At 48.4% G+C, this 25,787-nt stretch overlaps 1 protein-coding gene across 1 annotated transcript in view; it reads right to left on the bottom strand.

Moving 5' to 3' along the window:
- LOC115100985 (acetyl-CoA carboxylase 2-like) overlaps window positions 1-25,787 on the bottom strand; it is a 982,255-nt gene that overhangs the window by 71,021 nt on the left and 885,447 nt on the right. The window contains 1 exon segment of the mRNA XM_029620121.1: window positions 20,513-20,667. Within this exon segment, the coding sequence (XP_029475981.1) occupies window positions 20,513-20,667 (155 nt within the window).

The raw sequence follows: 25,787 nt of genomic DNA, 5'->3' as shown, positions 1-25,787 counted from the left end.
CGGCCTCCGTGGCCACCCTGGAGCTATGAGAATCACTGGACCCCGGTGGGACTCTATTTTTCTCAAGACTTTTCCCACCAGCGGCCAAGAAGGAAATACATAGAGTAGCAAGTTGCCACGGAAGGACCAAGGCATCTACTCCTTCCGCCTTGTGTTCCCCTCCTGCGACTGAAGAAACGAGCCACCTTCGCATTCAGTTGAGTAGCCATCAAATCCAGTCAGGGCACCCCCCACCGACGAATCAGGAGCCGCATTGCCTCCTCGGACAGCTCCCACTCTCCGGGGTTGAGCTGCTGGCGACTGAGAAAATCTGCCTGAACGTTGTCCACTCCGGCTATGTGAGAGGCCACCAACCGAACCAGATGGCGCTCCGCCCAGGCCATCAACCTGTCTGCCTCTGTGGCGACTGGACGACTCTTTGTTCCTCCCTGTCTGTACGCCACCGTCGTCGCATTGTCGGATAGAACTCTCACCAATCGATGCTGAACAAGCGGGAGAAAACTGCGTAACGCTAGACGAACCGCTCATCTCCAAGCGATTGATGGACCACTTGGATTGCCGAGGTGTCCATTTCCCCTGAGTGATCGCGACTGGCAGACTGCCCCCCCCCCCCAGCCGGAAAGACTGGCATCCGTTGTCACAATCATCCACTGGGGATTCTCTAGATCCACCCCCTTCTGTAAGTGATTGGGAACCAACCACCATTCGAGACTGGTCCTGGCGGGATCCATGAGGGGCAAAGGCAAATGGAACTCCTCGGATTTGGGATGTTAGCGGGAAAGCAATATCCTCTGCAATGGTCTCATATGAGCAAATGCCCAGGGGACCACCTCCAGAGTAGACGCCATAGAGCCAAGAACTTGCAAACAGTCCCAAACCTTGGGCAAAGGGAGGGCCAAAAGACGGCGCACCTGAGACATCAGCTTGAGCATTCTGTCCTGTGGGAGAAAAACCTTGCCCACAGCTGTGTCAAAACGGGCTCCCAGGAATTGCAACCCCTGGGAAGGCACCAAGTGACTCTTCGCAATGTTGACTACCCATCTGAGGGATCGGAGACCATGTAAGATTGACTGAACCGCCACTTTGCAAAGAGCCTCCGACTTCGCCCGAATGAGCCAGTCGTCCAAGTAGGGGTGAACCAGTATCCCCTCTCGTCTGAGGGCTGCTGCCACCACCACCATCACCTTGGTAAAAACACGAGGAGCCGTCGCTAAACCGAATGGAAGCGCCCGAAACTGGTAATGCTTGCCCAAGACGATAAATCGTAGAAACCTCTGATGACGCTCTTTGATTCCTATCTGCAGGTAAGCCTCCGTCAGATCCAAAGAGGCCAAAAATTCGACTTTGTGGACAGCCACAATGACGGATCTCAATGTCTCCATGCGAAAACGAGGAACCCGAAGCACTCTGTTGATTTTCTTTAAGTCCAATATCAGATGGAAGGAGCCCTCCTTCTTGGGCATCACGAAGTAAATGAAGTATCTTCCGATCCAACGTTCATTCAGCAGGACCGGGACAATTGCTCCCAGAACAAGGGGGAAATCAGACAGTCACTCAGCAGTGCATGGTTCGGAGAAATGTATCCTTGAAGGATACTAATGAAACAGGAGAGTTAAAGCATCCCAACAGAGAGGTTCCATTAAAAACAAACATAGTTCATATGCCTATATGTAAAAAATCACCAAAGCTAATGATTTCCGAATTATCCCAAACAACTAAAAAGCAGGTTGTTAAAACAAGCAAAAAAACACACTTTGAAATGTCTGTATGCCAATGCCAGAAGTCTGAGAAGTAAGATGGGAGAGTTAGAGTGTATAGCAGCAAATGATGAGAGACATAATTGGCATCACAGAGACTTGGTGGAAGGAGGATAACCAATGGGACAGTGCTATATCAGGGTACAAATTATATCGCAATGATAGGAAGGATCAACTTGGTGGGGGTGTGGCACTTTATGTCCGGGAGGGTATAGAGTCCAACAGGATAAAGATCATACAAGAGAGTAAATGCTCAGTAGAATCTATATGGGTAGAAATCCCATGTGTGTTGGGTAAGAGTATAGTGATAGAAGTATACTACCATCCACCTGGACAAAATGGTCAGACAGATGATGAAATGCTAAGAGAAATCAGGGAAGCAAACCAATGTGGCAGTCCAATAATAATGGGAGATTTCAATTAAAAAAGAATTAAAACTTTTGGCTCCTTAGAGCTGTTTTGATTTACCCTGCGGTTTGGACTTACTTTCTTCTGCACTCTCGTGTTTGGATATTATTGAAGTGCAGTTCTCCTGCTCTGTGGTGTTTTTGGGTCTGGCGTTACCTTGTCATTGGAGCCCTTAATGGCAGCCGACGATCAAACCTTCAGTTACACTGAAGCGGAGTTTAATGCAGTGCTTACGGATCAGCAATTTTTTGATGACCCTCCCTCTCTTGAGGCTCCTACTGTTACCTGGCCAGACATAATTAATTTACAGAAACGTCTCACACGAGCAGAACTTCATGCTCTAACCCTGGTTGAATATTGCAGGGTCCGCAGGATCCCTCGAGGACTTCGAGTACAAAAAGCCCCACGGCTACATACTGATAATCCTACGTTTGTTACCCGGTGGAACCAAATTTTAAACAAGTGTTCCTTTGATCTCATGGTACTCATTATAGAAACAACTAAAGTTTTACAAACCTCTTTGCAAGAGGAACTATCTACTCATTTGGAAACCATTAAATCCTCGACTCCGGTTGAGGTTTTTGATCGGGAGTTGTGTGAATTCCATGACAATCTTGTCAAATTCAAAACCGATTTAAAGGCTGTGAAATATAATAAATTTGTTCGGGACGAGACCGACTATACATCTGGCTTTGTATACCAATGGATGGCCAAACCTCGCCAGCAACAAGCCCAAAGAAAGGTGACCTTTGCCCAGGACTCGTCCGGAGACTCGTCAGGCGAAGAAATTATTATCACTCGCCCCAAGCAGGTACGCGGCGAAGGTGTACCGGCTGGGATACGCCCCGAGAATACTGCGGCATCTACACGTTATGCATCTATAGCCTCATCTTTTTTGGACTCGGGCCAAAAACCTTTGGACTCCGGACAGCAACCTCGACAGGATCGAAATCCTCGCTCACGACCGCGAGGCAATGCTATACAAGCTCAACGGGTAACCCGAGCGACCAGTCAGCGAACAGATCTGTGGCAGTAGAACCATTAGCCATCTTTAATTTGTCTTCTCGAGCTCTATCTGAGGTCAAATTGGGGATATTGGGGAAAGGACTTTCATTTGTGCCCACGGTTCAATGTAATTTATTTGACCTTAAAATACATTTGTACCGTTTCTGTAGAGCCCTTAAGCTAAAACTCTTTTTCGCTGATTCACCCGCTGTACGAGATGACTCAGTGGTGTCTCCGAAATCTCGATGGATCCCGCCAGGCACTACTGACCCACTCATTGCGGCTTTTGAAACTCTGGTTGACCAGGATATCCGTAGTTTGCTGTCTAGTCGCCATTATACATGTTTCAATTTGACCAAATGTGAATATGATGCTATTAAAGTGTTGGAATGCGACCGGAGCATTATAATCAAACCTGCGGATAAAGGGGGCGGGCTAGTGGTGCAGGACATTGAACATTATGAGGCTGAGGTCTATCGTCAGCTGAATGACCGTTCTTTTTACCTTCCATTAGCTGGTGACCCCACACCTGATCTCGTGCTCCACATTAAGGAAGTGGTCCAAAGGGCAACAGATGCAAAAATATTGACCCCTCGGGAATCCAGGTTTTTGGTGACTGAATTCCCACAAATACCAGTTTTCTACACTTTACCTAAAGTGCATAAAACTCTAGATAAACCCCCAGGTCGACCCATTGTGGCTGGAATTGGGTCAGCCCTTGAGCCATTATCACAGTTTGTGGATCTATTTTTAAAACCTTGGGTCCCGCAAATTTCATCATACATTCGTGATTCTTCCCATCTGATCACTATTCTAGACAATACACCTGTTCCACCTACCGGATTTTTCTTTGTAACTTTGGACATAGTCTCCCTGTATACAAACATTCCACAGGTAGAGGCACTAAGGATTGTTGAAGAAACTCTAAATCACCGTCAAGCCCCTTATCGGGTTCCCACGTCCTTTTTAATCACTCTGGCAGAATTGGCCCTCACCAAAAACTATTTTCGGTTCAAGGATTCTTTTTTCCAACAAATAAAAGGTACTGCAATGGGGGCTACAATGGCTCCGAGCCTGGCGTGCCTCTTTGTGGCTCGTTTTGAGGAAACCTTTGTATACCCATCAGATGGTTTTCAGCATATATCCTTATGGCGTCGATTTATTGACGATATTTTTTTAATATGGCGGGGTACCGATATACAGTTTTTTCTTTTCTTTGACTGGCTTAACTCCTGTGACCCGAATATACAGTTCAATTTTGTAATACATCCACGTCAAATCCCTTTTTTAGATATACTGATATCTGTCCATGAAAACCAGTTCACCACAACGATTTACCGGAAAGACACTGATCGCAATACTTTGCTTTCATTTCAAAGCTGTCATCCGCGTAATTTACGTCATAACATCCCCACTGGGCAATTCTTGCGTCTACGCAGATTGTGTACAACCCGGGTGGAATTCTTGTCCCAGGCTAAGTTAATGACAGGGCGGTTTTTGTCCAGGGGTTACCCTTCGTCAGTAGTAAAGAGGGCCTTTAAACGGGCTCTCTTTGCGAATCGGGATTTTCTTTTTCTCCCACGTCCTGAATCATCCGAGAGTATTACCAACTGTATCTTACCATTTTCTATCTTGAGCCGGCAGGTCACGAATATTATTCGTAGACATTGGCAGTCCCTCTCTCTGAATCGACTTTTTCAAGGTCCTTTAAGGTTCACCTATCGGAGGGGCCGTAACCTCCGTGACAGACTGATTCATGCGGACTTACAGTCGGAATTGAGGGTCCTCCCACCCTCAATTGGACATCAGCCCTGTGGGCGTTGTACTATGTGTAAACACACTGTAACTTGTACGTCTTTTATAAATCCGGTCACTCAAGAGGTTTTCCCTCTCCGGGCTTTTTCGGACTGCACTTCAAAAGGGGTGATTTATACCATCATCTGCCCTTGTCCCTTAATCTATGTAGGAAAAACCACTAGAATGATAAAAACACGCATTATTGAGCACTGCTCAAATATACGTAACTCTCGGGAGAATGAACTCTTAGTAACACACTGGGCTCAACATTCACACTCTCTTTCCGACTTAGTCTTCTTTATTATTGAGGTTGTTCCTCGCTCTCTGCGCGGTGGTAACTATAATGAACAGCTGGGTAGAATTGAGCAGAGGTGGATTTTCTGCCTCGATACAGTAGCCCCGAAAGGGCTCAATCGAGAATTGGAATGGCATCTATTCACATAAAGAGTGTGGGGTCACCAGAGATGGCTTGTTGTATGCACTGCTAGTTGCGCCTCAGGAACGGGGGCCACGTTGATTGGCCCCTAGTGACCATGTGATCTGTCAACCTGAGTTTCGCGCTCACTCCGGTAGGTTTAAATACCTGTCTGCAGTCAAGATGGACGCGCTCCCTGCCATTTTTGAAACTGCTCTGCATTCAGGTATGCGATTTGTTTGAATCTGAAATAGCATTAATATGTCGGCTTTGTCCAGTTTATGTCCTAACCTTTGTATGTTTATTTACAGTGCCTTGATAACCTTGTTGCTCCCCCCCAATGCAGCCCTTGGCGAAACACGGGACCGTGTCGGGGGACGCGGTCTATACTGTGGTGTGATTGCAAGTCAGTGGAGTTGCCGTTTAAAAAAGAATTAAAACTTTTGGCTCCTTAGAGCTGTTTTGATTTACCCTGCGGTTTGGACTTACTTTCTTCTGCACTCTCGTGTTTGGAGATTTCAATTACCCCAATATTGACTGGGTAAATGTTACATCAGGACTTGCTAGAGACATAAAGTTCCTAGATGTAATAAATGATTGCTTCATGGAGCAATTGGTTCAAGAACCAACAAGAGAGGGAGCTATTTTAGATTTAATTCTTAGCGGAATGCAAGATTTGGTGAGAGAAGTAATGGTGGTGGGGCCCAGTGGCGTGGGCAGGTGCCCACCCAACTTAGACCCAGGCCCACCCAACTGGCACCGGAACTGCAAGGCTGTCGCGGGATCCCATCCCCGCGACAGCGAACAAGAGAACCCACGCCTCGCGCGCCATCACGGCACACATGGGGAAGCGCTGCTGCGGCCGTATGGCCAACCGGTCTTCCTGTTCGGGGGGGGGGAGCGGAAGCGCCGCGTGCAGCTTCCGCTTCCTCCCCCCAATGCAGGAAGATCAGCTGCCTCTCTGCCACCCGTTCTCCTGCTATCTTCGGACCAAACGGCCCGCCGAACTTCCTGTTTGGGGGAGCGGAAGCGCCGCGCACAGCTTCCGCTTTCTCCCCCAAAGCAGGAAGATCAGCTGCCTCTCCTGCTGCCACCGGCCTCCTGCTATCTTCGGGCGTCGGGCCGTACTGCCCGCCGATCTTCCTGCTTGGGGGGGGGAGGGAGGAAGCGGACGTTGTGCGCTGCGCTTCCGCTCCCCCCCCCCCGACAGGAAGTTCGGCGGGCAGTACGGCCCGACGCCCGAAGATAGCAGGAGGCCGGTGGCAGCAGGAGAGGCAGCTGATCTTCCTGCTCTGGGGGAGAAAGCGGAAGCTGTGCACGTGCTTGAATGTGTATGTGTGGATGAGAATGGGAGTGTGTGTGGGTGAAAACTGGAGCCTGGGTGTGTATGTGGGTGAGAATGGAAGCTTGAATATGTGGGTGAATGGGAGCTCGAATGTGTGTATGTGTGGTTGAGAATGGGAGCCTGGGTTTGTGGGTGGGTGAGAATGGGAGCTTGAATGTGTGTATATATGGGTGAGAATGAGAGCCTGGGTTTGTGTGGGTGGGTGAGAATGGAAGCTTGAATATGTGGATAAGAATGGGTGGTTGAATGTGTGTATGTGTGGGTGAGAATAGTACCTTAAATGTGTATATGTATGGATGAGAATGGGAGCTTGAATATGTGTGGGTGAGACTGGGAGCATGGGTTTGGGGGTGAGAATAGGAGTCTGGGTTTATGTGTGTGGGTGAGAATGGGTGCCTGGATGTGCGTCTGTGTGTGCATAAGAATATAAGCCTGGGGAGGGGTGAGAAAGTGAGAACTTGAATGTGAGCTTGTGGGGGGGGGGGGGGGAGAGCATATGAGAGTGACAGCTTGAGTGTGTGAGAGGGAGTCTGTGAGAGAAAGCGTGTGTGTGTGTGTGTGTGTGTGTGGAAGGGAAGAAGACAGTAATAGAAGAAAGACACTGAAAAGGAATTAGGAAATGAGCTATAAGGGAAAATGGGAAAAAGAGACCAGGACCAACTGATTAGAAAAATACAAAGATCAGACAATAAAGGTAAAAATATATATCTATATTTTGAGATGTTAGCAATTTAAATATAAGCAACACAACCGCTCTCTCAAAATTTATGGACAGGTAGGAGCCGTGTATAAAATCGTAATAAGAAGGCTAAAGTACCACAAATCACCGTGAATTATGTTTGTATCATTAAGTAAACCTCATACTTAGGCGTAGATGTGAATGCTATGCTGCATAATTTGGCATTATTTATCAGTAAAAAAACAACTAGTAGACCTGCATGCCTACAGCCCACCCATGTTAACCTTGTGCCCACCCAAAAAATCAATTCTGGCTACGCCACTGGTGGGGCCACTTAGCAACAGTGATCATAATATGATCAAATTTAAACTAATAACTGGAAGGGGGACAATAAGTAAATCTGCAGCTCTAACACTAAATTTTAAAAAGGGAAACTTTGATAAAATGAGGAAAATAGTTAGAAAAAACTGAAAGGTGCAGCTGCAAAGGTTAAAAGTGTTCAACAGGCTTGACATTGTTTAAAAATACAATCCTAGAGGTGCAGTCCATATGTATTCCGCACATTAAGAAAGGTGGAAGGAAGGCAAAACGATTACCGTCATGGTTAAAAGGTGAGGTGAAAGAGGCTATTTTAGCCAAAAAAACATCCTTCAAAAATTGGAAGAAGGATCCATCTGAAGAAAATAGGATAAAACATAAGCATTGTCAAGGTAAGTGTAAAACATTGATAAGACAGGCAAGAGAGAATTTGAAATGAAGTTGGCCATAGAGGCAAAAACTTATAATAAAAACATTTTTAAATACATCCAAAGCAAGAAACCTGTGAGGGAGTCGGTTGGACCATTAGATGACAAAGGGGTTAAAGGGGCTCTTAGGGAAGATAAGGCCATTGCAGAAAGACTAAATGAATTATTTGCCTCCGTGTTTACTAATGAGGATGTTGGGGAGATACCAGTTCCAGAGATGGTTTTCAGGGGTGATGAGTCAGACGAACGGAATGAAATCACTGTGAACCTGGAACATGTAGTAGGCCAGATTGACAAACTAAAGAGTAGCAAATCACCTGGACTGGATGGTATGCATCCTAGGGTTCTGAAGGAACTAAAAAATGAATTTTCTGATCTATTAGTTAAAATTTGTAACCTATCATTAAAATCATCCATTGTACCTGAAGATTGGAGGGTGGCCAATGTAACCCCAATATTTAAAAAAGGCTCCAGGGGCGATCCGGGTAACTATAGACCAGTGAGCCTGACTTCAGTGCCAGGAAAAATAGTGGAAACTATTCTTAAGATGAAAATCGTAGAGCATATAGAAAGACATGATTTAATGGAACACAGACAACATGGATTTACCCAAGGGAAGTCTTGCCTAACAAATCTGCTTCATTTTTTTGAAGGGGTTAATAAACATGTGGATAAAGGTGAACCGGTAGATGTAGTGTTTTTGGATTGTCAGAAGGCGTTTGACAAAGTCCCTCATGAGAGGCTTCTACGAAAACTAAAAAGTCATGGGATAGGAGGCGATGTCCTTTCGTGGATTACAAACTAGTTAAAAGACAGGAAACAGAGAGTAGGATTAAATGGTCAATTTTCTCAGTGGAAAAGAGGAAACAGTGGAGTGCCTAAGGGATCTGTACTTGGACCGGTGCTTTTCAATATATATATAAATGATCTGGAAAGGAATACGACAAGTGAGGTTATCAAATTTGCGGATGATACAAAATTATTCAGAGTAGTTAAATCACAAGCAGACCGTGATACATTACAGGAGGACCTTGGAAGATTGGGGCATCCAAATGGTAAATGAAATTTAATGTGGACAAGTGCAAGGTGTTGCATATAGGGAAAAATAACCCATGCTATAGTTACACGATGTTAGGTTCCATATTAGGAGATACCACCCAGGAAAAAGATCTAGGCATCATAGTGGATAATACTTTAAAATAGTCGGCTCATTGTGCTGCAGCAGTCAAAAAAGCAAATAGAATGTTAGTAATTATTAGGAAGGGAATGGTTAATAAAACGGAAAATGTCATAATGCCTTTATATTGCTCCATGGTGAGACCACACCTGGAATACTATGTACAATTCTGGTCGCCGCATCTCCAAAAAGATATAGTTGCGATGGAGAAGGTACAGAGAAGGGCAACCAAAATGATAAAGGGGATGGAACAGCTCCCCTATGAGGAAAGGCTGAAGAGGTTAGGGGTGTTCAGCTTGGAGAAGAGATGGCTGAGGGGGGATAAGATAGAGGTTTTTAAGATCATGAGAGGTCTTGAACGACTCGGTTATTTACACTTTCGAATAATAGAAGGACTAGGGTGCATTCCATGAAGTTAGCAAGTAGCACATTTAAGACTAATCGGAGAAAATTCTTTTTCACTCAACGCACAATAAAGCTCTGGAATTTGTTGCCAGAGGATGTGGTTAGTGCAGTTAGTGTAGCTGGGTTCAAAAAAGGTTTGGATAAGTTCTTGGAGGAGAAGTCAATTAATGGCTATTAATCAATTATACTTAGGGAATAGCCACTGCTATTAATTGCATCAGTAACATGGGTCCTTCTTATTGTGTGGGCAATTGCCAGGTTCTTGTGGCCTGGTTTTGGCATCTGTTGGAAACAGGATGGTGGGCTTGATGGACCCTTGGTCTGACCCAGCATGGCAATTTCTTATGTTCTTACCCTTCAAACGAACCAAGGTCTGGAGTATCAATTGTTGCTTTGTCTGGGACCTGCAAGGGGACACCAAGAACAATTCCTGTAGAGGGCGAGCAAAATCCAAAGCGTAACTTTGTTCTATGATGTTTAGAAACCAGTGATCAGAGGTGTTCTTGACACATTCCTCGCAAACCAGAGAGAGGCGTCCTCCGATCTCCGGAACGGAGGAATGGGCCGGCGCACCTTCACTGGGCATACTTGTTGGCAGAGAAACCGTGGGAGGCTCCCTCACGCGGAGGCAGTCTCCCGCAAAAGGAATGGGCCCAAGCCTGGGACCGCATGGACGCCTGCCTTGGAGCAAAAGACGGGACCCTACCCATCCGAAAATGGCGTTGACCCCGAAAATGACCCCTAAGCGACCCGAAGGGGCGAGAAGAATGGGGCTTGTCCTCCGGGAGCTTGTAAACTTTATTATCCCCCAAGGCTTTAATGAGATGCTCCAGATCATCACCAAACATCAACTTTCCTTTAAATGGGAAGGAACCCAGCTGCGACTCTGAGGAAACGTCAGCTGCCCAGTTGCGGAGCCAAAGAAGCCTCCTAGCCAAAACTGCCGAGGCCATCGTGTGCAAGGAAGTATATAGGAGATCATATAAGGCATCAGCGGTATAAGTGACAGCCGATTCCAAACGATTCGCCTGTTCAGTCTCTGCCGGGGGAAGATCCTGGGTTGTGAGCAACTGTTGCAGCCACCTAAGAGTAGCTCTCTGCATGAGGCTACTACAAACAGCTGCCCTGACCCGAGTGCCGAAACCTCAAAAATCCTTTTGAGAAGAACCTCCAGATTCCTATCCTGGAGGTCCTTAAGAGCTGCGCCTCCCGTCACAGGAATGGTCGTGCGCTTAGTGATCGCCAAGATGGCTGCGTCCATCTTAGGGACCTTAAGCAAATCCAAGGACTCCTCCGGAAGTGGATAAAGTTTTTCCATGGCTCTACTAACCCGCAGGCTGGCCTCCAGCACGTCCCATTCCCGAGTCAGCAGCTGCCAAAGTCTCGGGTGAAAGGGGAAAGTTTTAGGTGGAGCCCTCAGCCCCGACAGAATAGGGTCCCCTGAGGAAGGTTCCGCCATTGGCTGCGGAGCCCGAATATTAAGTTCTTCCGGAACATGAGGAATCAGGGGATCCAGCTCATCCCTGCGAAATAACCGGAGCACCTGTGGGTCATCCCCGTCCACTGGAGCGGAATAGTCAGCTTCATCGCTCGTGCCCGCAGTGTCCGCCATGGAAGGGTCTGGGCGTGCGGGGTCCAGGGGAATAGCTGGTGGCGGTACCACTGTGACAGGTGCCGGACGGGGTATAGGAGCTGTAAGAAATACCGGCCCTTGCGCAGGTCTAAAGACCTTTGCTGGTGGGAACTGCTGCAAATCCAAATCTGTCTCTGCCTCCATATAGGCTTTGTGCAGCAGCAAAACAAATTGTGAGGAAAAAGGATGCTGCCTCTTTAAGGCTCCCCCCCCTTCGGAGGATAGGCAGGAGGAGGAGGGCTATCAAAATTTACATCGAGAGACCTTTCGGGGCTTAAATGAGGAGGGGAAAGCGGCGGTGGAAGATCCCCTCCCCCAGGCCCCTACGCAGCATCGGAACCTGAAGCACCTAAAATGGCCGCCATTCCCACGCTTATTGAGAATGGGGCAGGCCGTTGGAGAGGAGCCGGCTGTCCCCTTCCTGAGCCGTGCGAACGCGGCAAAGACAGTCTTTTGCCTGAAACAGGCAGTTGTGAAGGCCCTTCGCCCCCGGGGAGGCAGCGATGACAGAGGCCCTTGCAGGAGAGCCACGCTGCCAGCTCTCCACAAGCAGAACACCGCGATCCTCACGGCATGGAGAAAAAATCAGCTGAGCAAACAGTAAGTTCCTCTGTAGACCCGGGCACTTAGATAAGGCTTTTTTTTTTTTTTTTTTTAATAAAAAAATGGAGCCGGTTAGCCAGGTGAAAGCACCTCCCTGGGAAGAAACAGTAAATAGTTCCCTTCAGAGGAATGAGGCGTCTCTGGAATTGTAGGGGGGAGGGACCGGCCCACAAGCCCCCCTACCTGGGTATTACTCACGTTCTCTGGGTATAGAGGCTTGTGGGCACAAAGCCCTGCCCTGCCTGCTTACAAGAGGGGGGGAAGGACTAAAGCTGTCCCCCCTCCTAGAGAGGATCTGTACTCTCTTTGTGCTTTTTCCTTTTCTTTTTTTTTAAACTAGTTACTAACGCTGATCCAGTCAAAGGTCATTAAGGGTATAAGTAACTCCTTCTCAATGTAAATAAACACCCAGAAATGTGGAAAGGATCAGGACCACAGGTTATGTCTTCCTTCATCTGCTGGAGTCAGAGAAATACTGCGGGATCGCAGGTGGCACACTGGGATATCAGAGGGTGCCTTCAACTTTTTTCTCTGATTCCATCTGCTGGAAGGGAGATACAACCAGCGGTCTGGACTGATCCTGGTACGTACAGGGAATGGTGTTTTAAGGCCTGGTGTAATATTTGCAGTGTTGCTTTTCATGCTTTATACTGTTTCAGCACTGGCAGTGCTATTTGGTATGGGAAGTTTACTGTATTGTAATTTGTAATTCAGTTTACTTATGGCTTTCTGAAGATCAAGCTCACACTTAACACACTTTACAATAGGCCTAATACCATATGGTTTCAAAGTATCTTGCTATTTTGAAGGATTTTTCCTGGAGTATCACTAGCACTCTATCTGCCACTCCTCTGGGAACAGTGACCCTCGTCTCTCCCCCCTTCCCCTGCATTTCAAATCACAAAAAGAGCTCTGTAACTTGACCTGCACTGTGCCTTGGCGGAGGGGGTGTTTTCTTTTTCCTCACCTCAGGCAGCAGATTACCTTGAGCCGCCCCTGGCCAGTGCTATAACTTTTCAAGATTTCTAGTGATTTGTGATTCATACAGGAAGACTATATAAAATCAGGTCCTGAGGAGCATGTCCAAGAACATAAGAACATAAGAACTTGCCATGCTGGGTCAGACCAAGGGTCCATCAAGCCCAGCATCCTGTTTCCAACAGAGGCCAAACCAGGCCACAAGAACCTGGCAATTACCCAAACACTAAGAAGATCCCATGCTACTGATGCAATTAATAGCAGTGGCTATTCCCTTAGTAAGCTTGATTAATAGCCGTTAATGGACTTCTCCTCCAAGAACTTATCCAAACCTTTTATGAATCCAGCTACACTAACTGCACTAACCACATCCTCTGGCAACAAATTCTAGAGCTTTATTGTGCGTTGCGTGAAAAAGAATTTTCTCCGATTATTTTTTTTTTTTATTTATTTATTTATTTAGAGACTTAACTAGAAAACTAAAACTAGTTACATTTTGGTCTCTGTTAATAGATTATGGATAGGTATATAAGAATATAATATAAGTCGGTTATATCGAGTGAGACTCTGGAAGATTGGTAGAACATGAAATGTAATATAGATTTTTACTTTACGATGAAAGGAGTGTTAGTTGGCTTTTAAATTAGTTTAAAAGGAAAATTAGTATCTTACCTGATAATTTTCGTTCCTGTAGTACCACGGATCAGTCCAGACACCTGGGTTGTGACTCCGCACCAGCAGGTGGAGACAGAGCAAAACTTGTGAGGCTTCCCTACATATAGTAAGGTGCCACCCACAGCCCCTCAGTCTTACGTAATGTCAAAGCAAAACTGCAACCATACTACTTAACAAGATTGCCCGAAAAATCGGGCCGGTTCCAGAAAACCCCCCAGCCGGAACAACACATCCGGAACCGGAGGCTAATCAATGGAAAACAAATTGAACCGCAACTGAAGGAACCGAGCGGACTCTCCGTTCTGCAGAAAAACCTAAAACATTCAGTATTTACAACGCTGTATTTCTTGGGCGGGTCCCTGGACTGATCCGTGGTACTACAGGAACGAAAATTATCAGGTAAGATACTAATTTTCCTTTCCCTGTACGTACCCGGATCAGTCCAGACACCTGGGATGTACCAGAGCCACAAACTACGGGTGGGACCCGGAGAGTCCCGCTCGGAGTACTCTCTCTCCAAAACCCCCCGAGTCTGCCGCTTGGACATCCACTTGGTAATGTCTCGTGAAGGTGTGCAGCGAATTCCAAGTCGCCGCCCTGCAAATCTCCTGAGGAGATACCAGAGAGGACTCTGCCCAAGACGCAGCGTGCGACCGCGTGGAACGAGCTCGAAGCCCCACCGGGACCGGCTTACCCCTCAGAAGATAAGCCGAAGCAATAGCTTCCTTGAGCCACCGAGCAATCGAAGCTCTGGACGCTGCCCCACCCCTCTTGTGACCAGCGTACAACACAAAGAGGTGATCCGAGGTTTGGAAAGGGTTCGTAACCTCTAGGTAGCGGAGAAGCACCCTACGAACGTCCAGCTTTCGCAACTCCTGCGAACCTTGCGCCTCCGGAAACGCCGGAAGCTCCACAGATTGATTCAAATGAAAACTCGACACCACCTTCGGCAAGAAAGAGGGGACCGTCCTTAAGGACACACCCGAATCCGAGAAGCGTAAGAACGGCTCCCTACACGACAATGCCTGCAACTCAGAGACTCGTCTCGCCGAGGCTATCGCAACCAGGAAAACCGTCTTCATGGTAAGGTCCTTCAGCGTAATCCGCTTCAGTGGTTCAAACGGAGGTGAACACAAAGCGGAAAGGACCCAATTGAGGTTCCAGGACGGGCAAGGATGACGCAATGGAGGACGTAAGTGCTTGGCCCCCCTAAGAAACCGGGCGATATCCGGGTGAAGGGCCAACGACACACCATGAACTTTGCCCCGAAGACACCCGAGCGCCGCTACTTGGACCCGCAGGGTACTGCAAGAGAGCCCGGATGATAGGCCAGCCTGAAGGAAAGCAAGGACTTCCGACACGGGAGCTAGCATAGTATCCACCCTGCGGTCCCGACACCAGTTCTCAAAAACTGTCCACACGCGCACATAGGCCAAGGACGTCGACTGCTTTCGAGATCTCAACAAGGTAGCCACCACCGCAGCAGAGTAGCCCTTTTTTAATAAGCGACGCCTCTCAAACGCCATGCTGCGAGACAGAAGTGATCCGCCTCCTCCAAACAAACGGGGCCTTGACGAAGGAGCGCCGCGGACCCCCGAAATCGGAGAGGCGGACCGTCCGCCAGGAGCAGAAGATCCGCAAACCAAGGTCTCCGTGGCCACTCTGGCGCCACCAAGATGACGGGCGTCAGGTGCAACTCGATCCGGCGAAGGACCTTGCCGATCAGTGGCCACGGAGGAAACACGTACAGCAACACGTTTGTTGGCCACGGAAGCACTAACGCATCGACTCCTTCGGCTCCTCGCTCTCGCCGCCGGCTGTAAAACCGGGGAGCCTTCGCATTCTGCGCGGTAGCCATCAGATCCATGTGCGGCTGACCCCAAGTCCTGCAGATGAGTTGGCAAGCTTCCTCCGCCAACTCCCATTCTCCTGGATCCAGATGATGGCGACTGAGGAAGTCGGCCTGGACGTTGTCCACCCCGGCGATGTGCGATGCCGCAATGTTGGAGAGGTGCCGCTCCGACCAGCTCATCAGGTGGCGGGCCTCTTCCGCCACCAGCCGGCTTCTCGTTCCTCCCTGGCGGTTGATATACGCCACTGTCGTTGCATTGTCCGACAACACCCTGACCGCCTTTCCCCGGATCAGCGGAAGGAAAGCTTGCAGCGCTAGCGTCACCGCCCTGGTTTCCAGACAATTGATGGACCACCGTGACTGCTCCCTGGACCACAGTCCCTGCACCGAGCGTCCCAGACAGACTGCTCCCCAGCCGGAGAGACTTGCATCCGACGTGACCACTGTCCATTCGGGAATGAGCAGTGACACTCCACACCGGAGATGGTCGGGATGCAACCACCAGCGAAGGCTGTCCCTCGCAATGTCTGTAAGAGGAAGCGGAAGCTGGAACTCCTCAGACACCGGCCTCCAGCGGGATAGCAATGCCGATTGTAAAGGCCGTAGATGCGCAAATGCCCAGGGGACCAAAGCCAGAGTCGACGCCATAGAGCCCAGGACCATCAGGTAATCGCGCACAAAAGGCGTGCGGAGAGCCAGTAAACGTCGCACCTGGCCCTGCAGCTTGCAGACTCTCTCCTCGGAGAGATATACTCTGCCGCGTTTGGTATCGAACAGCGCCCCCAGATACTCCAAGGACTGAGAGGGAACCAAGCGACTCTTGGCTAGATTGACCTCCCACCCCAGGGAGCGTAAGAGCTGGAGGACTCTGTCGACCGCTCGCTGACATTGTATTGCAGACTTCGCTCGAATGAGCCAATCGTCCAAGTAGGGGTGCACGAGCAACCCCTCCCTCCGGAGCTGGGCCGCCACGACTACCATCACCTTGGTAAACGTCTGGGGAGCGGTGGCCAGACCGAAGGGAAGGGCTCGGAATTGGTAGTGTCTGCCCAGTACGCAGAATCTGAGGAACTGCTGATAAGCTGGCTGAATGCCTATGTGCAGGTAAGCCTCGGTGAGATCTAAGGACGCGAGGAACTCGCCTGGTCGCACCGCGGCTACCACCGACCGGATCGTTTCCATCTTGAACCGGGGAATGCGAAGGCACCTGTTTACACCTTTCAAATCCAGAATGGGACGGAAGGTGCCTTCTTTCTTTGGTACGATGAAGTAAATTGAGTACCGACCCTGCCGTTGTTGTCCTCGAGGCACGGGACGTATGGCTCCCAGGGCCTCCAGCTGTCGCACTGTGTCCCCGACCGCTGCGCGCTTGAGCATCCCCTTGCACGGAGACACCAGAAACTTGTCGACTGGAACTCTTGTAAAATCTAAACCGTAACCGTGTCTTATCATGCTGAGGACCCACTGGTCCGAGGTTATCTTGGCCCACTCCTCGGCGAACATTGTTAATCGGGCTCCCACGTTTGGCACGCCCGCGAGATGCTGCCCCGAGGAATGGACCAACCTCATTTCATTGCGGGCCCTTGGACCCCGCCCCCGCCGTGGATCCACTCTGCCTGCCAAAGCGTTTCCCTCGAAACGACGGGGCCCAGGAGGTAGACCTGGAGGAGGAGGCAGGCCGGTAGGAGGAACCAGATGATCTCTGTGGTCGTGATCTTCTAGGCCCACGAAAGCGAGACAGAGTGGAAAAAGACGAACGGGCCCTGTGCCTGTCCTCCGGCAGCCTAAAAGCCTTGTTCTCCCCGATGGACTGCATCAGGTCATCCAACTGTTTGCCAAACAGCAGCCTGCCTTTAAAAGGCAGTGCACCCAGGTGAGCCTTAGACGAACCATCCGCCGCCCAGTTCCTCAGCCAGAGGAGGCGGCGTGCCGAAACCGCCGAGACCACAGCCCTGGCCGAAGTGCGCAGCAGATCATGTAACGCATCTGCGCCATAAGCAATGACCGCTTCCAGCTGGTCCGCCTGCGCTGATTCCTCCTCCGAGAGACCGGCATTAGCTTGAAACACCTGTGCCCAGCGTAGCCCGGCCCGCAGGGCAAAATTAGTACAGATCGCTGCATGCACTCCCAGCGCGGAAACTTCAAACACCTTCTTGAGCTGCATCTCCAGCTTCCTATCCTGGATATCCCAAAGGGCCGTGGCTCCTGTGACTGGGATCGTTGATCTTTTCGTCACCGCCGAGACCGCTGCGTCCACCTTAGGAAGACGGAGAAGTTCCAGCGTGTCCTCCGGGAGCGGGTATAACTTGTCCATGGTCTTACTGACCTTCAGGCCCAATTCCAAGGTATCCCACTCCCTGAAAAGGATGTCCGACGCCGAAAAATGGAAAGGAAAAGCGACTGCCGGCCCTGCAAGGCCCAACAGCACCGGGTCCATATTGGCTCCCTGCCTGGATTCCACCGGCGGAGCCTCTATCCCCAGCTCCCGCAGGATGGCTGGAATCAGAGGGGCCAGCTCCTCCTTCTGAAACAACCGGACTACCTTCGGATCATCGCCATCACCTGCCGGTGTCCCTTTACCGGCAACCGGCGGCTCCTGACCCGCGGCATCCGGGTCCTCCGGCCCCCCCAGGGGCTCCGGCAGCTGGTCCTCGTCCTCCGAGCCCGTGGATTCACTCTCCGTATCCTGAGGGACGCCCCGCACCGGGCGCTTTCCAGCCGGGGGCTCCGAAGAACTTTTGGACCCCTCCGCAGTCTTCCTCTTCCGGGAAGCCGGCCTACGCGCTGACTTTCCCACTGCTTTACTTCTTTTCCGAGCCGTTTTACATTTGAGGACTTTTCGCAAAAGGATCGCAAAATCCGCCGAAAACGACGCCTCCGACCCCGATGACGTCAGTCCTGCACTCTCCTCCTCTGGGGATCCGCCCCCTCCCGGAGGGCTTCCCCCGGGTGGGCGCTGCTGTGGAGACAGTGCAGGAGGCTGGGCGCCATTACTGAGAGCCCTCCGCGTGGCTTCCTGCAATGTCTCCAAAATGGCCGCCGTTCCTGCGCTGAGCGGGAACGGGTCAGCCCCCACCTCCTGTCTCTGGCTGTCCCGCGGCGGCGATCGCGCCGACCGGAATCGGGCCCCCCGACCGGCTCCGGACGACCCCTCGCCCCCGGGAACGCAGGAAGAACAGAGGCCATCGCGCGAAAATCGCACGCGCCCGGAACCGCACGCGCGGCAAGAGGCACTCCTCGGCATCCCCGACCGTGTCCCGCCCGCGGCAACAGACCCACAGCGACAGAAAAAAAAACCCAAAAATCGCAGACGACCACGGCGGCACACGCGGAGAACGGAGAGCCGACTCAGAAATAAAACAGTGCGTTTTTATTTTATTTTATTTTTCTACTTGCGCTGTCCCGGGTCCTGATGTGTTGCTCCCGCGGGGGTGAGTGAACCGGGCTCCCCAGTGTCACCCCCGACGCTGCTGCCTGTGACCGGCCGGGCCCTCGGACCCCAGCAGCGGCCTCGACCAGGGGGGGGATGGTCCCCTCAGAACCTCTGAACCCCCCTGGGAGGCGACCGGACGCGGGAGACTGCTGTCTGTCTTCTTGAAAACTTCCTAAAGTTTCTTCTCTTTCTCTTTTTTTTTTTTTTTTTTAAAACACCAAAACTCCAAACAAAACCAACTAATCCCTGACTATCTATACCAAAAAACCCAGGGATCCCAGAGGCTGTGAGTGACCCTGCACCACCTGCTGGAGACAGAGTAAGACTGAGGGGCTGTGGGTGGCACCTTACTATATGTAGGGAAGCCTCACAAGTTTTGCTCTGTCTCCACCTGCTGGTGCGGAGTCACAACCCAGGTGTCTGGACTGATCCGGGTACGTACAGGGAATTAGTTTTAAATGTGCTACTTGCTAACTTAATGGAATGCCCCCTAGTCCTTACAGCACAGCTCCATTATACTTGACATGAAGGCTTAGTCCCCAGAATAATTCTGGTTCCGATACAGTTAAGGGAATCAAACTTTAGCCCAACAAATCTATTAATTACAAACCTGTCACTGACGTGGACACTTATGTAGCATGTTACAGATGAAAACATTGATAAAACATTGACCTCCAGGCCAGTTGCTCCAAGGCAGTGCTGTGCATTATCACGTGGAGAGAAACTGGGTTTAATTGGGCTAGGAGTCACAGTGATTGTGCACTGGCAATACCCATCATCTGGATTCAGGGCCCATGGTCCAGTGGGTCTGGAAGGGTTATCTTAGTGATAACCCTGGTGCATGGCCCCTGGTTGAGGAATGTTGTTGCATTAACATTGGGAGGAGATTATAAAACAGGATACAAAAATAGGGAAAATTAGTAGGACAAATAAAACCCAAGGGCATTGGGATAACTTTGCTCTTGGGAATTGTGGACTCTTTCATAGAGATGAGCAAAACCTTTTTTTAGATAGGTTAGCTGAACTGAGTGAAATGTGAATTTTCCATCAAACTTACTACAGGCTGAAATCATCCTGATTCAAGTTTGATTTCAAAATTGTTTGCACATCTCTGTTCCTTAACATCCATACAACAGAAAGGACAGAATCACGAGAGGTGGAGAATGGGGAAGGGGAAGGGAGGGGCAAGTCCTCCAAACTATTTACATGTCTTAACACACACTGATATTTGTGTAACCCGATTTTTTCTGGGTGATTACAGTTACTCATGTGATACTGACTGGCTGTCTGGTTACTGATCTTCTATTGGTATTAATGGAGAACTCATACCATCTGCATCAGGCCTACACTACATAAAATCATTTTATTTTAACTAAAGTGCATGAGATAATGAATGATACACTCGCTGCATGACAATGTGGCTTAACATCTCATGTAAAGGCATGTCTCCCTTTGTATTGCACTATACAATCTCAGCAATAAGAGATCATGCCTTTATAGGCCCCCCTTTCTAGAGAATTGCTTGTGTGGCTGCATTTAACAAGAACTTTTATGTAAAATAAAAAAAGAAAATATTTCCAGAAGAGAAACCACAATTGCTTAACTGTAATGACGCCTTTTTCTTGCATCCTTCCAGGTGTATCGTGAAGATCTGCGAAGTGTACCGCTACCTGGTGGTAGATGGGCCCCAGGATCTCCTCACGAATTTTCAGCTTCTTTTCTAACTCCTTCCGTTCTGATTCAGGTAGCTCTGGTGTACCTGTTTGGACAGGAAATAACCGAGGCTGGATTGTTTGTTTGATTTTATTCCAATTCATGCAGAGCAATCAGAGAAGGGAAAGGAAAATTGATTCTTACCTGCTAATTTTCATTGCTGTAATACCACCGATCAATCCAGACTCCCTGGGTTTTGCCTCCCTGCCGCAGATGGAGACAGAGAGAAAAAGTTTCACCGATGCTGCTTATAACCTAGTGTGCTGCCTGCAGTCTCTCAGTATTGAGCTGCACCCATGCCAAGATGATAAAACTGAAACAATAAAAACTAAGACTCCAAAGCCCCCTCAATGAACAGCGGAAAGATGAAGCCTCAAAGGTGGAAAGCGGAATCTCTTTCAACAGTAACCAGAGATATCACTGAATCCCTCAACAACTCTGCATTAAAGATTAAATATCAGTATGAGTGGACTCCACTCCTCCACTGGGTGAGGCTCTGGAGGATCTGTGGTATTACAGGAATGAGAATTAGCAGATAAGAACCAATTTTCCTTTCCTGTTCATACCCAGATCAATCCAGACTCTTGGGATGTACCTAAGCTTCTCTACACAGGGTGGGACTGAGACAGTCCTGCTCATAGAACACTCTTACCAAAGTCCATGCAATCTGGAGCCCGGACATCCAAATGATAATACCTGGTGAAAGTGTGCAATGATTTTCAAGTAGCCGCCTGACAAATCTTTTGCAGTGACATCTGTTGACACTCATCCCAGGAGGTTGCCAGAGAGAGAGAGTTGAGTGAGCCAAGGAGACCCTTACAAATGTAAGCTGAGGCAATAGCTTCTATTAGCTAACAGGCAATCGTAGCTTTAGATGCCTTACATCCATTCTTCGGACCATTCCAAAGCACAAAGAGCTAGACTTTGCACCACCAGAGACTGTGCCTTTTCGGTGGCTGCACCTATTATCTGGAACTCACTTCCTATTGAATTAAGACAGGCAGATGGCTTAAAGTCATTTAAAAGTCTTTTAAAAACATGGCTTTTTATTAGCATCCTTTCATAATTCTGGCTCGGTTATTCTCCAAAATATGTTTTACCATTGATTTTATGTTTGTTGTCCTTGTATATGGTATTTTATGGTTTTAATCCGTCTTATGTACATGTGGTTTTATTGTAATATTAAGTGATTTCTGTTTTATTCGGCTGTTTTGTTTTATTATTGTTTTTATGTTTGATTTTATGTTTTATTATGCTTGTTTTAGGCCTTTTATGGACCTTTTGTACAACGCCTAGGATATAGGCAATATATAAATTCTAAATAAAGATAAAGATTTGACAAACGGAAACTATTAGTATCTTTAGGTACCTCAACAACACCCGCCATACATCCAGCACCTGAAGTTCCTTTGCGTGAGGAGCCAAATCCAGAAAGGCCAGAAGCTCTACCATTTGATTAAGATGGAACACAGAAAAAACCTTTAGGAGAAAGGATGGTACTGTGCACAATGAGATTCCGAAGTCGGAAATCTTTAGAAAAGGATCTCTACATGAAAACGCCTCCTGGTCAAACAGATTGCCATCAGATTTAAATCCTTTTTAGTCGCCCTGTGTTGTGGTTCAAATGGAACTTCACACATGCCTCTCAGAACCAAATTAAGATGGACATGTCCGCTGCACCGGAGGACACAAATGTTTTGCCCCCTGAAGAAAGTGAATTACATCCAGGTGCATTGCCAGGGGCAAACCAAGCACTTTATCTCAAAGACAGCCCAAAGCCGCCACCTGCACTCAAAGTGAGTTAAAGGCTACTTCTTTTACCAATCCCTTCTGTAGAAAGGCTAAAATATGTGAAACCGAAGCAGGAGCCAGCTGCTGAGTACATCAGAACTCAAAAAACTCTCCAAATCCTCATGTAGGCCAAGGATGTGGATGGTCTTCTAGCTTGTAATAAGGTGGAGATAACTTCCTCGGAATAACCCTTTCATTTCAGATGTTTCCTTTCAAAAGCCAGGCAGCGAGACAGAAGTCAGCCGCCTGATCCGAAAATATTAGATCCTGGTGAAGAAGCCTTGATAAGTGACAAACTTAGAGGCCCACCCACTGCCATATTGACCAGATCCATGAACCAAGAATGATGCGGTCACTCTGGGGCCACCAGAATTACCTGCCCTGGATGTTGCTCTGTCCACCGAAGCACCTTGCCCACTGGCGGCCATGGAGGAAACATATAAAGCAGAATTCCTGGCGGCCACGACAGCACTGATGCCTTCTGCCTCATGTTCTTGCCTGCGACTGTGAAAATGTGTGACCTTGGCATTCTGCCATGATGTCATTAAGTCCATGTGGGGAATTCACCATCTTGTATGAACAAGACACATTGCTGCTTCTAATAGTTCCCACTCTCCAGGGTCTAGTCACCTTTGACTCAGAAAATCCTCCTGGATGTTGCCTACCCCGACAATGTGATATGCTGCCAGGAGTGACAGATTCTGTTCTGCCTAGAAAACCAACTTCTGAGCCACCACCTTGCATGTTGATATAAAGCCACCGTTGTTGCACTGTCTGACAGAACCAGTACTGGCTGTCCTCATAACTGTGGCAGAAAGGCAAGCAATGCAAAATGTACCGCCTGCGTCTCTAAATCATTGATAGATTCCGATCCCTCCTCCTTCAACCATTGGCCTTGTGCCGACTGACCTTGGCACACCGCTCCCCAACCGGTGAGGCTCGCATTGGTGGTCACTATAACCCAATTTAGGACTTCTAGCTGCACTTCTTCAGACTGGCCCAACCAAGCCACCACAAAAGCCTGGCCTGGCAACCCCCCATAGCAGACATGGAAGATGAAATTCCTCCAATAATGAATTCCAATGGGAGAGACCTTGATCTGACTCCTCAATTTCAGGTTCCCTAACCCCCTCCTCGCATGACACGATCCTTCCCCCCTGCCATCCTTCCCCACCTACCATCCTTCCTTCTATTTCATGATAACCCAACCTGCAAGCCAATGTTAATTTGAATTTAATTGTTGTTAATATATTTATTTACTTTCAAGTTATATTTTTATCAATCTGCTATACTCACACTCAATATTTAACTCGTTATTTTTATAGAGTACGGAAACTCAATGTTTAACTCGTTAATTGCAATGTTTAACTCGTTAATTGTATAGAGTACAGAAACTCACTGTTCACGGTTCCATGTAAAAAGCCCCGGTCGGGCTTCCAAGACCAGGGCAACTTATCGTTCTATGTAAACCGGATTGATTTGTATCTAATACAGGAATTTCAGTATATAAAAATTAAAAATAAATAAATAAATATGAGCAAATGCTCAAGGAATCAGTTCCAGTGTGGACGCCACAGAACCCAGGACTTGTAAACAGTCCCAGACTTTGGCTACCGAAAGTCCCAAAATTAACATCTGACTGAAGTTTCAGCATCTGGTCCTCCGTAACAAACACCTTCCCCACTCAAGTTTCGAAGTGAGCCCCCAGGTAATTCCAGGGATTGAGATGTTCAGTGTGAGTTGTCTCTTTGCCAAATTTACAACCAAGCCCAGAGACCTCAACTTCTCGAGGACCTGCTGTACTGATTGCTGACAGAGATCTGCTGACTTTTCTTAAATGAGCCAGTCGTCCAGATATGGGTGCACCAGTACTCCTTCCCTTCTAAGCACTGCTGCAGTCACCACCTTTACCTTTGTGAAAGTACGAGGAGCAGTTGCCAACTCAAACGGAAGGGTACAAAACAAAGTGCTTCCCCAGAATCATGAATCAGAGAAACCGCTGGAGTTCCGGTCGGATCGCTATGTGTAGAAATGCCTCTGTCAAGTCTAGGGACACCAGGAACTCTTCTTTGCGTACTGCCGCTATGACCAAGCTCAGAGTCTCCATCCAGAACTGGGGTAGCTTGAGGGCTGCATTTACCTTTTTTAAATTCAAAATTGGCCTGGAGATTCCCTTTTTTGGTACCACGAAATAAATGGAATTCCTGATCTCTGTTCCTCTGGAGGAACGTCCCAGATCTCTGTTCCTCTGGAGGAATGCCCCAGATGCTGCAAGTGGTACACGGTCTCTTGCCACCTTCTTGGCATGTGGGGCACATAGGGAGACAATGTAGGCTTCTCGAACCAGACAAGTAAATTCTAATTTGTAGCCATCTCTTATCACACTTAGAACCCACTGGTCTATTGTAATTTTGGTCCACTCTTTTTTATTTTTAAACAAGGAGTCAAACAATCCCCGTTGGCTGGAATGGAAGAGTGGCCTCACTTATTTATGACTTGGCTCCTCTGGTTCCCTGAACAGAGTTGTCCCAGGTTGGCTTCCATCCACCATGAAAGGACTGTCTCCAAGACTGTGTTCTGCCCGAGCCATATCTTTGGGCCCTGAAAGGCCTTATTTTGGTGAAATTATTATTATTCTGAAAACAGGAACAGGTCAGAAAGGATCTCCTCCCAGCCTTCGGCATGTCCTCTAGCAACTTATGCCCTTTGGACTCTCTACGATGCTTTACCAGCTGCTCCAAGACCTTCTCAAACAGGAGTTTGGCTTTGAATGGGACAGCTCCTAACCAGCTTGGACCACACATCAGCTGACCAGTTTCTAAACCAAAGCAGTCTCCTGGCCAACATCATAACCCTGTAAGATGTTCTGATTAGGTAATACAGGGCATCCGCCACATATGCTACTGCTGCCTCCAACTGCTCTGCCTACTTCTCTGCAGATGCAGAGGTATGCTCTTTTGCCTATAAGTGTTGGACCCAATGTAAACGAGCTCTTTGCATAAGGCTACTGCAAATCGCAGCACATATTCCTAAAGCCGAAATCTCAAAAATTGTCTTCAGATGAACCTCCAACTTCCAGTCCTGAACATCCTTCGTCGCGGCTGAGCCAGCTACCGGAATGGTGGTCTTCTTAGTCACTGCCAACACGGAAGTATCTACCTTTGGAAGTGTCAAAAGCTCGAGCATCTCTTTGGGCAACGAATAGCAGTTGCTTACCTAAAACAGGTGTTATCCTAGGACAGCACAATGTTAGTCCTCACACATGGGTGACATCATTGGATGGAGCCCGGCACGGAACTTTGATCTCAAAGAATCTAGAGCTTTCAGCATACCCTATGGAGCATGTGCAGTTGTAGTGATCACCCTGCCATCTAG

This window comes from Rhinatrema bivittatum, chromosome 11 (genome assembly GCF_901001135.1).
Source record: "Rhinatrema bivittatum chromosome 11, aRhiBiv1.1, whole genome shotgun sequence".
Lineage (NCBI taxonomy): Eukaryota > Metazoa > Chordata > Amphibia > Gymnophiona > Rhinatrematidae > Rhinatrema > Rhinatrema bivittatum.
Note: the sequence above shows the minus strand (reverse complement) of the source record. Positions and strands in the feature narration are given on the sequence as shown.